Raw genomic sequence first — 11709 nt, forward strand, 5'->3', positions numbered from 1 at the left:
TGCTTGTCCGTTGCCGATCGGCAAAGATTCCGTTGTCCACCGGTGCCACGAGGAAGAATGTACCCAAGAGGCGCTGCGCCAGTCTCGTAATCGGTGATTCGCATCGGTGGCTTGAGCAGACGCTAGCTTGTTCGAGAGCGTGCAGCTTCAAGCCGTGCACCGGGGCACGTATCTGAATCCAGCAGCCAATCCGCGGCGTTGAATGGGACCAGATTTTCGACCAATGGGAGCGCTTCTGCGAGGGGCATCTTTCCTCGGTCGTCTTGCCAGAGAGTTGCTCGACTGCTAAGACGGACCAAGGATGGCGAAGGCAGTGATCTCGTCGGTAGGACCTCCATGAGGACATGGGATCATCGCCTCATGCGGATGCTGCCGAGGTAGATCCTGCAGTCCCAACTCGGCAAGTACGTCGATGGGCTCGCGCCCGAGTCCCTCCAAGTCGGGCTCTGGAGCGGCGAGCTCCTCTTGACGAACCTCAAGCTCAAGCCGCTCGCGCTCGCGGAGCTCAACCTCCCGATCAAGGTGCTTCAGGGGACGATTGCCAAGGTCCACGTCGTCGTGCCATGGAACCAGCTCGGGTCGGCCAGCGTCCAGATCACGCTTGAGGGCATCTACGGCGTCGCGATCCCCAACACCGAGGTACATTGTGCAATCCATCGAGATCCTCCCTCTTTTCCAAGCCCATGGCTCATGTACATGTAGCTTCCGTCGCCGGAAGAAGTCTTGCTTGGCATTCGGAACCGCCTCGAGCGCGGAGAGCTCATGCGGCAACACCAGCTGCAAACGAGTAGCAGCAATACGTCGTCCGACACCAAGGAGGACGAGAGCACGTTCCTAACGCGTCTCACAACCCGGATCATTGACAACCTCCAGATTACGATCAAGGATCTCCATATTCGGTACGAGGATACCGTGTCCAACCCGTCGCTGCCGTTCACGTGCGGCCTCTTTCTCGAGCGCTTCTCGCTCGAGACAACCGACGCGAACGGGCGCAAGATCTTTGTCGACAATACAGCTACGGGCGAGAAGAAAGGCTTGACGCACAAGGTCGCGCAGGTGAAGAACTTCGCGCTCTACTGGGACCGGTTCGACCCCGCCGACTCGATGACGCGCCAGTCGGCCGCGTTCGAAGCCGCCATGCGCCGGGTCATCTACGCGACGACTGCCTTTGCCGAGACCGACCGCCACTGGCTGCTCGTACCGCCCTGCACTGTGCGCGTGCGTCTCACGAAGAACGAGAGCCGCGTGTACTCGCAGACGTCGCCCAAGTTTGCCGTACACGCCGAGGCAATTGGTGTTTCGTTTGGACTGAGCCGAGAGCAGTACGACGACATGCTGTTTATGCACAAGGCGTTTCTGAGCCGGCGCGCCGTCGAGGCGCACTTTTGGGAGCACCGCCACCGCCCGTTCTTGCCGTTGCGCCAGTACCCGGTCGTGTGGTGGGACTATGCGACACGCTTCATCATTGCCACGTCGACTGGAAAAGCCGCCTCGCGCTTCCGCTGGTCGGTTGTCAAAAAGATGGCCCGCGACCGCAAAATGTACATTGCACTCTACAAGCAGCAGCATTTGGCCAAGACACCCGTGCTCTCGCCCGACCAAACGTCGTATGTGCAAAGCATGGAGGACGCTTTTCCCATGGAGCTTGTGCTTCGTCTCCGTGAAGTCGCCGAGGCCCAGTTTGCCGCCCAAAAGAAGGCGGCACCGGCCGCCGCCGCATCGTCGTCGTCGTCGTGGTACGGCTATTTTTTCGGGGACGCAAGCGCGTCGACGGCAAGCACCAACGACGTGCTCACCGACGCGGGCAAAGCCGACCTCATGCGCGCGTATGAAGAGACCGTGGCGCTGGACGAAGCCGCGCTGCCTGTCGACTGCTTTCTCCTCACGGTCGAAATCGCGCTGCGCGACGGCCGCGTAGAGCTCTACGGCTACAACAATACACCGCTACTCTCGTCGGCTCTCACAGGCTCGATTGGCGTACAAGTCCAGCCCGACCAGTCGTGGGCATCGCAGGTGCAGCTCGATCGCCTCGAGATTGCCAACCACCGCGTCGATGCCGCGTGTGCAAGTCGGGCGTTCTGCACGCTCCGCCAAGGCAGCAGCGATGTGCCGTTTGCACTGCGTGTCGCCATGCCGACGCCGACGACGCTTCATGTGCGGCTGAGCGCCGAACCGCTCCAATTTGTGCTGGACCCTGTCTTCCTCTTGCTTTTGTACGATTTTTTCTGTGGCTCGGTCGCGCAGCGTCAGCTCGACGATGTCTGGGCGTTTGCAACGAGCTCAGTGCAAGCGTATGTATTTGCCGAGCAAGAAGAGGCCGATATGCTCGCGGCTCTCTCGGCGGCCGAGACGATGAAGTACGACGTCATTGTGGACATGAAGGCACCCGTGCTGCTGCTCCCAGAAGACGCAACCAGCGACGCGTCGGCCGTCGTCGTGCTCGACTTTGGTCGACTCAAGCTCACGGATGTCGCACCGTCGTCGTGCCACGTGCACACGTGGCAGGTCGAGCTCAACGAGATGCAAGTCCTCTTACACGGTGAGAGCGGATTTGCGCCAAACGACCCCGGCGTTGCTTTGGTGCCGCGCTTCAACATGGCGTGCCGGGTCGATAGCATGGTCCGCGAAATGGACGGCAAGCCACTCCTGTCGATGCACGCCTCGTTGCCAGCGATCAATGTGGCCATGTCGGAAGAGTCGCTCGCGCAGCTCGGACGCATGCACGCGGCAATCTACCTGCAGTGCCAAGCCACGATGGCACAAACCCGTCTGCCTAATGTCGAAGACACCAGCAGCGCAGATGCTCTCGTGGCTGCCCCCGTGCCGCGCAAAGCGAGCAGCGACAGCCATGCGATTGCGCTCACGTGGGACATTGACGCGATTGATATCGCGCTCGCCGACTCGTTCCGTGTGCTGCTCTCGGGCACGTCGTTTGGTTACGACCTCTACGGATCGAAGTCGTCGGCCGTCGCCAAGCTGCGGGCGCTCTCGGTTGAAGACAAGGCCCACGCGCCGTCGTCACCGTACTATTATCTGGCCAAGACGCCAGATACGTCGTCGCATCTGATCCAAGTGTTACTTCTCTCGAGCCAGAGCCCGGAGCGTGCTGCGGACACGATCATCACTGCAGACTTTCAAGTGCTCGACCTGCAGTGGAACCCGTCGTCGATCGTCGTGCTCAACTCGCTCGTCACCACGTATACGGCAAGCCTTGTTGTGATTACGCCGCCGCTGCCGCACACGACTAGTCTCAGCGCGTCGACAATGTGTGCATCGATGGCACGGTCGCGGATCCCGTCGCTGCTTGTGACGGCGACCCTCGAGCAGTTTAGCGTGTCGCTCAACAAGGACTCGAGTGACCGGCGACTCGTGACGCTCTCGATGACGAACGCATCGCTGCACATGACGACGCAGAGTGACGCGTCGTACACGATCGACGGCACGCTCGGGAACTTTCTCGTTCATGACCACAGCGTGCACAAGCATGCGATGTACAACCCGTTTGTGGGCCTCGATCCGGCTGCGACGACGACGCAGCTTCTCTCGTTTGCATATGTCGTGCCGCCGGCCCCCGCGCTGCCGACCCTCGACGCGTGCCTCGACCATGTCCGCATCGTGTACGTCCACCAACAAGTGCTGGAGCTAGTGGACTACCTCTTCCAAGGCGTCCTCGGGTCCCTCGTGAACGCGACGCTCATGAACGCGACGCAGCTATTGCTCAAGGAAGAGCCGTCGGCGCTGAAGTTGCATGTGAACCTCGTCGAGCCGCGCATTGTGATTCCGATGCATCCGATGGACGAGCAGCATTTGCTACTCGCTGCGTCGTCGCTCGAGCTCTCGCACATGCCGACGTCGACGGTCGCGTACGTGGATGGTCGAGTCGTGGTCGTCCACGACGAGGAAGGGTTGCCAGCAGATGTCAAACGTGTGGTGTTGGACCAAGTGATGCTCTTTGCAACGACGGCGTCTGCCGGCGAGTACGCGCCCGTGCTCGAGATGCCGCTGCAGCTCGATATTGCAATCAAGGACGTCGTGTCGACGACGCTTCTCATGAGCGATGGCGTCGTCCTCCCGCGCTTTACGATCGAGTGCGTCATGCCACGCCTGCACATGCGTCTCTCGAAAGCCATGTATGTCATGCTTGTACGCGTGCTCCAAGAGAACATTGGTGCGGCAACTTTGATCGATGGCGCAACAACGGCCTATGCGTCCATCTCGGACGTGTACCGTCCCGTCGTCGACTACGACTATGCACGTACCGACTTGGAGATGCTGACGATGCGGCTTTCGTTCTCGATGACGTCGTTTGCGTGTGCGCTTCAGGACACGGACTTGGTCTTGACCGCGTCCGACCTCGACGTCGGTCTCGTGCTGCTTCAAGATCAGAGCCCGCGCATTGAGGTCGGGCTCGCGACCTTTGGCGCATCCGAGAAGGCGCGCGACTGGTTGTCGTGCGACGGCCAGACGCGCATGCAGTATGCGTGGGACGACGCCAAGCGGTCGTGTAGCCTTGAGCTCGACGTATCAAATGTTTCGGGCACGGTGGTACCAAGTGCCCTCTTGACGCTGGTTCAATTTTTCCATCTGGACGCTGCGATGCTCCAGTCGAATGTGAGCAGTCCAGCGCCGACGGTCGACGCCGAGTACGAGTTCCACGTCCAGCTGCGCGCGTCTAAGGTCGGGCTGCACTTTCCGTCCGACTTGAACGATCATAGTCGTCCGCTCTTGGCGATCGAGTCGGACTTTGCAATTGCCTTCGACTCGTACCCGCCCGACCGCAACGAAGTGACGCCCATGGCCGTTGTCATTGAGGCCACGCAGTTTGAGGCGTACCTTCGCAACACCAACCGGCAAGGCTGCGCGACGTCGTTCGTGCAGCTCATGGAGCCGACAAATCTCTGCATGAAGTATCAGTTCTTCTCGCACGCGCAAGAAAAGATGGAGGTGTCGATCAGCACGGTGACGGTCTTTGTGTCGTACGAGGACACACAGCTCTTGTCGACTGTCGTTCGCGCCCTCTCAGCTGATGTTGCGATGACGTCGCACGCGTCGTCGCTGCCGTCGATGGAACTCAACTTTGTCAAGGAAACGCAGCGCCACATGACGTGGGACGTCCAGAGCATGCAACTCACGCTCATCAACGACTGCGACGGCTGCGACATGGGCCTCCTTCAGCTGCGACTGCCGACGTGCCGCCTCTTTGTGAACGCAGCGACAACGCTCGAGAGCTCGACCGTCACGGGCGGCGGGGACCTCTCGTTCGAAGCCACTTACTACAATCCGGATTCGCGCACGTGGCAGCCGCTCTGCGCCGAGTGGAAGCTCAACGCGACCGTCATGTCGACGCTGGGCCACGTCTCGAGCGACGCAAACCTCAACAGCATGCAATGGACCGTCTCAGCCGACCCGCTCAACGTTTCGGTGACGCACGGCTTGCTCGAGGCACTGGCGTCCGCGGGCGAAACGTGGACCAACGGCAAGCAAGATCGGTCGCTCCAGGCGCCGTGCACTATCGTCAATGAGTCGGGGCTCCCGCTGCGCTTTTGGTGGAGTGCCAACGAACACGACGTGCAAGTCGTGGACCACGGCAGTAGTGCCTGCGTTCATTACGTTCACGTACAAGGCAACGGTTCGGGCGTCACGCGCACGTACACGTCGCAGCAGCGCGAGCAAGGCACCGTGTGCTTGGACCTCGTCGGTCTTGGGTGCCAGCCCGTGCAAGGTCACCCTGATTGTCATACTACTCTGCTGCAACTCATGCTCCATATGTGTAGGCATTGTGGCTGAAGAGCTCGGGAGCCATGCGCACTCGCTTGTGGAGCTCTCGGGCGGACTTTCCAACTTCAAGTACGCGGCCAAGCGTGTTGTACGATGCCTTTACATATATTCTCTGGTAGGGTCACCTGTACATCGCAGCTCGTGGGTGGTCACATTGTGCTCACCATCTCGTCGCACGTGCGCATTCACAGTCATGTGTCGGAGAAGGTCCAGCTGCTGGTGTACGACCCGAGCTGGAACGCACCCATGGACATTGGCACGGTCGCACCCGGCGACAGCATTGCGCTGCCCGTCATGTACTCGCTTGGGTACCATCCTCTAGCGTGGCCTTGTGCCGGTGGCGATTCGTTTACATGTGTAGATCAGAGATTCGCTTGCGGTGTCTCGGCAACGACTGGAGCTTCTCCAGTCCGATTCCGCTCGATATGACGAGCGCAAGCCTCACGGTCTCGTGCACGCATCCAACCCAAGTCGCCTACTTTTGCGTCTCGTTTGAGCAAGGCCACGTGCACTTGTACGACCCGCTCACGCTCGACAACAAGTGCCCGCTGCCCATTGCGTTTCAAGCGCGGGACGGCAGCCGCGGCGTGGCGCGCGGTGAGACGCTTTCCGTTGGCGCGTCGGCGGGCATTTGGTGGGCAATGCACCAGCCACTGTTTGCGCTCGACGTCCCGGGTTGCGAAATCTCGTCGTGGTTGCCGCTAAAGAAGGACAACCTCAAGCCCTTCTCGCTCGTCGTGCGGCGCCGCGGTGACCGTCGGCCCATGACGATCCTTGTCGCGCTGCGCGAAAATGCCGCCAAAGCGCTTACCATCTCGCTCTACGCGGACGTGTGGCTCATCAACCGCACCGGCGTGGACCTTGCGTTCGGCAACGAAGTCGATGACGAGTGCTACCGCCCATCGTCCGAGGCCCAGAGCATCATTGACGGCGCGCCAATGACCATGTACTCGTCGGGCGAGTCGCCAGCGCTGCTGCGCGTGCGCCTCGGCAACGCCAAGTGGAGTGCGTACGTAAAGGCTGACCCGCGCCGCATGAACTGGCAGGACGAGTGCCTCAGCGTGGCGTCCAACGGCCGCCTCTACGAGCTTGGCGTCTCGGCCGACTATGCGACGCGGCACTTTGGCGTACTCACGACGATCGTGACGCTGACGCCGCGCTACCTCTTTGTGAACCGCTCGCCGTGGACCATAATCTTGCTTGAAGACGACGGCGCGCTCCCCTCCAACTTGACGCACGTCGACCACATGGTGCCGCCGGGCGACTCGTATGCGCTCTACTGGGTGCAGGGCGTGCGCCGCCGTCTGCGTGCGTCGGTCGTCGACTGCCCCGGGCAGTCGAGCTGGTCCGAGCCGTTTGGTATCAACGAACTGCGCACGATGGAACTGCTCGTGCCCAACGACGTGAGCTGCCCGATTCTGCAAGTCGTCGTCAAGCAAGGGGGACTCACGCAGTCGACGTACGTCATCGACATGGTCAACTTGGACCTCGAGCCGCTGCCCGAGACGAAGGCGCCGACGTGGGATCTCGTGACCGTCGACGTCAAGGTACATACTCGATCGTACTCCGCCATGACGCTAATGACCATCATGTTTAGGTGGCGAGTGTGACGATGACGCTCCTTGACACGTCCAAAGAAGTCGACTTGTTTACAGGTCCAGTTTTGGAAGAAGTCGCGCGGTTCAAGATTTTCAACATTCGCATGGACCTCTTCAAGGACCGCGTGAATGCCCAGGTAATACTACACTCGACGTGTAGTACGAACGGCTTGCTCATACGATGATATTGTTGCTAGAGCCACTTGCGCATCGGCTCGATGGCGTTGCAGGATCTCTTGCCGCGCACCAAGTACCCTCTTGTCGTGTCACCCTCCAAGTCGTCGTCGTCGTCATCGCGCGACTTTATCGTTCTCGCGTACAAGGACAAGGTCCATCCCAAGTATCACTATATCGAGTCGCTCGAGGTCTACGTGCAAGACGTGTCGCTCCAGACGTCCATGTCGTTTGTCAACCGCATCAACGCACTCATCACCGAGACGCTCGGTCATTTTACCTCGGCGCGGTCGCTGGACCTCGTTGCGTACTTTGACAATGACGACCTTGCATCCCTCACCGGTCGCAAGTGGTTTTTCGAGCGCCTTGCCATTCGCCCGATTCACGCCACCGTCTCGTTTGTCAAGGACGCGAGCTCGGGCGACGAAACTAACTTTTGGCTCGCCAACCTCAAGCTCAAGATCAAGGACGCGTCGCTCGTGCTGGATGGCTACACGCTCGCCAACGCGCTCGCGACGCAAGAGTCGGTGCTCGAAGCGCTCAGCCGCTTTTACGTCGGGTCGGTCAAGAGCCAAGCGCTTGGGCTTGTCGAGTCGATCCAAGTCATTCCGCTCGTCACGGGTGTTGTGACCGAGGGAGTCTCGACGCTGGTCTCGACGCTGTGGGGCAAGGCTGATAGCGCGCTCGCATCGTCGTCGTTTCGGCGTGAGTCGCTCTCCAACAGCGCGATCGTGTCCAAGCACAGCAAGGGCGTCGCGTCAGTTGCGTCGCCGGCACAGCTGCAGAACGTGCTCCACCACCTTGTGTTTGATTGGGACAGCAATCATACGGGGCTAGAAGCGCGCGCGTGCATGGCGCTCGGCCTCGTCAACAACTCGTCGCAGTCGATCGTGGTCCAAGCCACGCTGCGCGACGGTGCCGAGCTGCGCTCGCTGCCGAACGGCCGACAGCACCTCGCGCCGGGCATCGCCGAGTGGCAGCCGGACCGCGCTCTCCTCCTCTTTGCGTGGGGTTATACGCCGACGCTACTGACGACAGGCGACGTGTCGATGAACGTCCAGTCGAACGCGTTCACACTCACGCTCTCCAAGTCGTTTACGCGCCTGCAGGCCAACCCTGGCTACACGGCAACGTTTACGCTTCAAGAGTCGCAAACGTGGTGGGCCAAGCACATGGTCGTCGTCAGCGACGACCTCCCGTCGATCCAGACGACCGCAGCGTCGGCGGCGCCGGATGCGCCAAGTGCCTACGAAGTCCTCTTTGATGGCGATACGCTCGGTATTGTCGCCCGCCAAGTCGACCAAACCACGGTCGTGGTGCGCGAGTGCTGCCGCTTCTCCAACGGCCAGCCCAGTCCCGCGCTGGCGTGCGGCCTCATTACCGAGGGTGACACGATTCTGTCGGTGAACGGCCTTCCCGTGCGCACGACGAGTGGCTTCAAGGCCGCGATCGTCAACACACCGCGGCCCATCGTCGTGCGCTTTGCCCGCAAGCCCGCCGTCGTCGTCGAGGACGAGAACGCGTTCAACCTCTTTGGCTAAGTTCTGATATACCAGTACAAAGTGTTCAAATCCACTGTACATACCAACCCACACGTCTATGGAAATAACATTTAGTAACGTTCGTTCGTATATCACTCACTCTCCTCCTCGGCGGTCGTCTAGGACGGTGCGAGGAGTTTCTTGGCGCCGTTGGAGAGACTACGTTGCTGTTGGTTCTTGGGCGGCGACGTCTTGGACGCGCGGAGCTTGAGCGCGAGCGTAAACTCTTTAAAGGTGACACCGTCGTCGTCGAGCGACGCCATCCAGCGACCGAGGTCGGCCACGTCGTCGTCCGAGACGTCAAAGTTGATTTGGTGCAGACCGTCGAGGAGCTCGTCGAGCGAGATGCGCTTGTTCTGGTTGAGGTCCATGGCCGCAAAGACGTCGATCGCGCGGAGGCCGTTGGCGTGGATGTACTTGTCGAGGCGGCGAAACCAACTCGGCGGGAGCGGACCCAGCGTGTCCAATGGCGCGATCGTGGCTTGCGGCGGCCGATAGAGCGACACGGCCTTCTCGTCCGACTCGTTGGGCTGCATCTACAGGCCGTGTCATCAGCTTCGTCCATGGCATCCAAGCGCCGCTGTCCTACCGTCGGCCCGGGGCGCAGCAGCATGCGACTTGGCCCATAAGATACCGGTCCAAAAATCGAAAGTGCGAAGTGGAAACTGCCATGGGTCTCCTCGCCAAGCTCGTGCTGCCGGAAAGTAGCGGGCCCAAGGCGGCCAAGCCGACGCCCATCGTCCAGCTGCCGCTGAGCGCGTGCCTCAAGTGGCTCAACCCGCGTCGGGCCGCACTCGGGCTGCCCATTTACGCCGACAATCCGTCCCATAGCAAAGCCAAGGTGCTGCCGATCCCACCCGTCGAGCGCGTCCGGAGCGAAATCATCGATGCGGTGCAAAACCGCACCTTTGAACAGTGAGCCACTCGCACCGTCTGGCCAAAGTTTGTGACGGACCGTATTGCTTGTAGGACAGTCGTGGACGACCCCGTCGTCGCGGGAGCGGGCGGGCGCCTCTACTCGGCAACGATTGCCATCACCCTGCGCAAGCTTGGCCAACACAATGCGATTCCGTACTCGGATATCTGGACAGCGAGCTACCACGGACGCCAATCCGAAGTATCATCACCTTTCTAGCGTTTGCGATGTGAGGTTTGACTGTTGAGATACTAGGTCGAGCACTACATTGGGACGTGTGGCATCGATCCCAACCTTGCCCAGTTTGGGTACCCGTACCAGACGCCATTGCACTGTGCCGTGAGCGGCGGTGCCACGGCAACCGTACGACGACCAACTTCAAGCGCACGAAGGACCATCTGCTGTGTTGCTCACGCATGATTCCGCGTAGGCTCAGTATCTCGTGGCCAAAGGTGCGTCGCCCGCCAAGATGGATGTCAACGACAACAGTACGCTACGTGATTCTAAAGCAACGTTCGAATGCTGCAAACGATGTAGCGCCAATACATTTGGCCGCGCGCTGGGGCAGACTGGACCTTCTCGAGTTCTTCTTGCATGGCCCATCGCTACCGATTGCGGCTTGGGTCGCGCCCAATCGCCTGGGCGATACGCCTATCGCCATGGCGTCCCGGCACGGCCATATCTCGGTAACTGCGTTTTTCCATCTCCATTTCGAACAGCGCGACCGCCAATGAGCCTCCATCCAAGGCGTTCTAGTACGCGCCGACATCAGGGTCGCAAAAAAGAACTTGAAACATCGTTCGCATACATCGTACTACGCCAGAATGCGTTTTCTCGTTGGCGTTGGTGCCAGCAGTATGTGGTCGTTGGTCATGAGCTGCGTACACAAGTTCTGCTCCATCGTGCAGTGATCCCTCTCGCTGCGTATGCCACGGAGCCGCGTCATTTAAATAACATCTCGACGTTGTATCCATATCCAAGACTACGGGGACGTGTGGCGGGGCTTCTAGTACAGGAGGCGACTCCTACGACGCAAAGAGTGCGCGCAGAACGTATTCGATCTCGTGCCACGACAGCGTCGCGTTCTCCATCGCATCGCGTGTGAACGGTAGCGGCGCATACTTGGCTTCGTCGTCGGCATTGGCGAGGCAGTCGCCGTCGCTGTGGCGCCGGCGCACCAGCACCGCATGCGAGGCCGCCGAGGACTGATCGAGAAGGTCCATGGCCTCTTTCTTCTTCATAGCATACGTCTTCTGCGTCGAGTTGGCGCGGCGTCGGTGAAACTCGCAGTACGAGTGCAGCTGGCCGTTGCGTTTCGCGGACCGCGCGTTGGGGCAGCGCTTGAACGCATACTTGCAGCGGTCCTCAAAAGACGCCGCGACACAGAGCGGCGATGGCGACGACGACGCCGACGACATGGGGGTAGCGCGCGACCAGAGTGTCATGGTATCTGTGTTTGGGTATCGTTGGCGCGATGACGATCTTGTAAATTACAAAGTGACGAGGTATTGTTGCTTGGCTCTGAATTAGAGGTGTCGCGATCACCGACGACGTTGACGCTCGGTGTCAGAGTGGGCGTAGCAGCGTTGGATACGCCCATACGTTGAAAAGCGTGGTTTGATTCCCCGTACTTTGTGCCGCCGGAAGCGCGCTTAGCTACTCGCTTCAGCCAATACGAGGCGACGACGCGTTCCGGGAAACC

The 11709-nt window shown here is 60.3% G+C and overlaps 4 protein-coding genes across 4 annotated transcripts; 2 read left to right on the forward strand and 2 right to left on the reverse strand.

Annotated features, from left to right (window-relative positions):
* Positions 1–279: 279 nt before the first annotated feature.
* Positions 280–9187, forward strand: SPRG_10344 (hypothetical protein). Its single transcript, XM_012349401.1, has 9 exons — positions 280–325; positions 382–639; positions 703–3681; positions 3712–5722; positions 5775–5847; positions 5898–6086; positions 6140–7325; positions 7376–7513; positions 7574–9187. The coding sequence occupies exons 1-9, from the start codon at positions 302–304 to the stop codon at positions 9089–9091; spliced, it is 8376 nt and encodes a 2791-aa protein (XP_012204791.1). The 5' UTR covers positions 280–301; the 3' UTR covers positions 9092–9187.
* SPRG_10345 (hypothetical protein) lies at positions 9143–9733 on the reverse strand. The gene is made up of 2 exons (XM_012349402.1): positions 9681–9733; positions 9143–9627 (listed from the first exon to the last, which is right to left on the reverse strand). Exons 1-2 carry the CDS (start codon positions 9702–9704, stop codon positions 9211–9213), a joined length of 441 nt encoding a protein of 146 aa, XP_012204792.1. The 5' UTR covers positions 9705–9733; the 3' UTR covers positions 9143–9210.
* A 28-nt stretch (positions 9734–9761) lies between these two features.
* On the forward strand, positions 9762–10508 carry SPRG_10346 (hypothetical protein; the record flags this gene model as incomplete). The annotated part of the gene is made up of 4 exons (XM_012349403.1): positions 9762–10006; positions 10061–10208; positions 10263–10370; positions 10497–10508. The coding sequence occupies 4 exons, from the start codon at positions 9762–9764 to the stop codon at positions 10506–10508; spliced, it is 513 nt and encodes a 170-aa protein (XP_012204793.1).
* A 456-nt stretch (positions 10509–10964) lies between these two features.
* On the reverse strand, positions 10965–11494 carry SPRG_10347 (hypothetical protein). The gene has a single exon (XM_012349404.1). It carries the CDS (start codon positions 11450–11452, stop codon positions 11033–11035), a length of 420 nt encoding a protein of 139 aa, XP_012204794.1. The 5' UTR covers positions 11453–11494; the 3' UTR covers positions 10965–11032.
* Between the last annotated feature and the right edge of the window lie 215 nt (positions 11495–11709).

The sequence above is a fragment of the Saprolegnia parasitica genome (genome assembly GCF_000151545.1).
Source record: "Saprolegnia parasitica CBS 223.65 unplaced genomic scaffold supercont2.53, whole genome shotgun sequence".
NCBI classification, from domain to species: domain Eukaryota; phylum Oomycota; class Saprolegniomycetes; order Saprolegniales; family Saprolegniaceae; genus Saprolegnia; species Saprolegnia parasitica.

Coding starts and splice junctions, on each gene's coding strand:
- SPRG_10344 (XM_012349401.1), top strand. CDS start 302: ATGGCGAAGGCAGTGATCTCGTCG. Junction 640..702: donor TCGCGATCCCCAACACCGAG/GTACATTGTGCA, acceptor ATGTACATGTAG/CTTCCGTCGCCGGAAGAAGT. Junction 7,514..7,573: donor AGGACCGCGTGAATGCCCAG/GTAATACTACAC, acceptor TATTGTTGCTAG/AGCCACTTGCGCATCGGCTC.
- SPRG_10347 (XM_012349404.1), bottom strand. CDS start 11,452: ATGACACTCTGGTCGCGCGCTACCCCCATGTCGTCGGCGTCGTCGTCG.
- SPRG_10345 (XM_012349402.1), bottom strand. CDS start 9,704: ATGCTGCTGCGCCCCGGGCCGACG. Junction 9,628..9,680: donor TGCTGCGCCCCGGGCCGACG/GTAGGACAGCGG, acceptor CACGGCCTGTAG/ATGCAGCCCAACGAGTCGGA.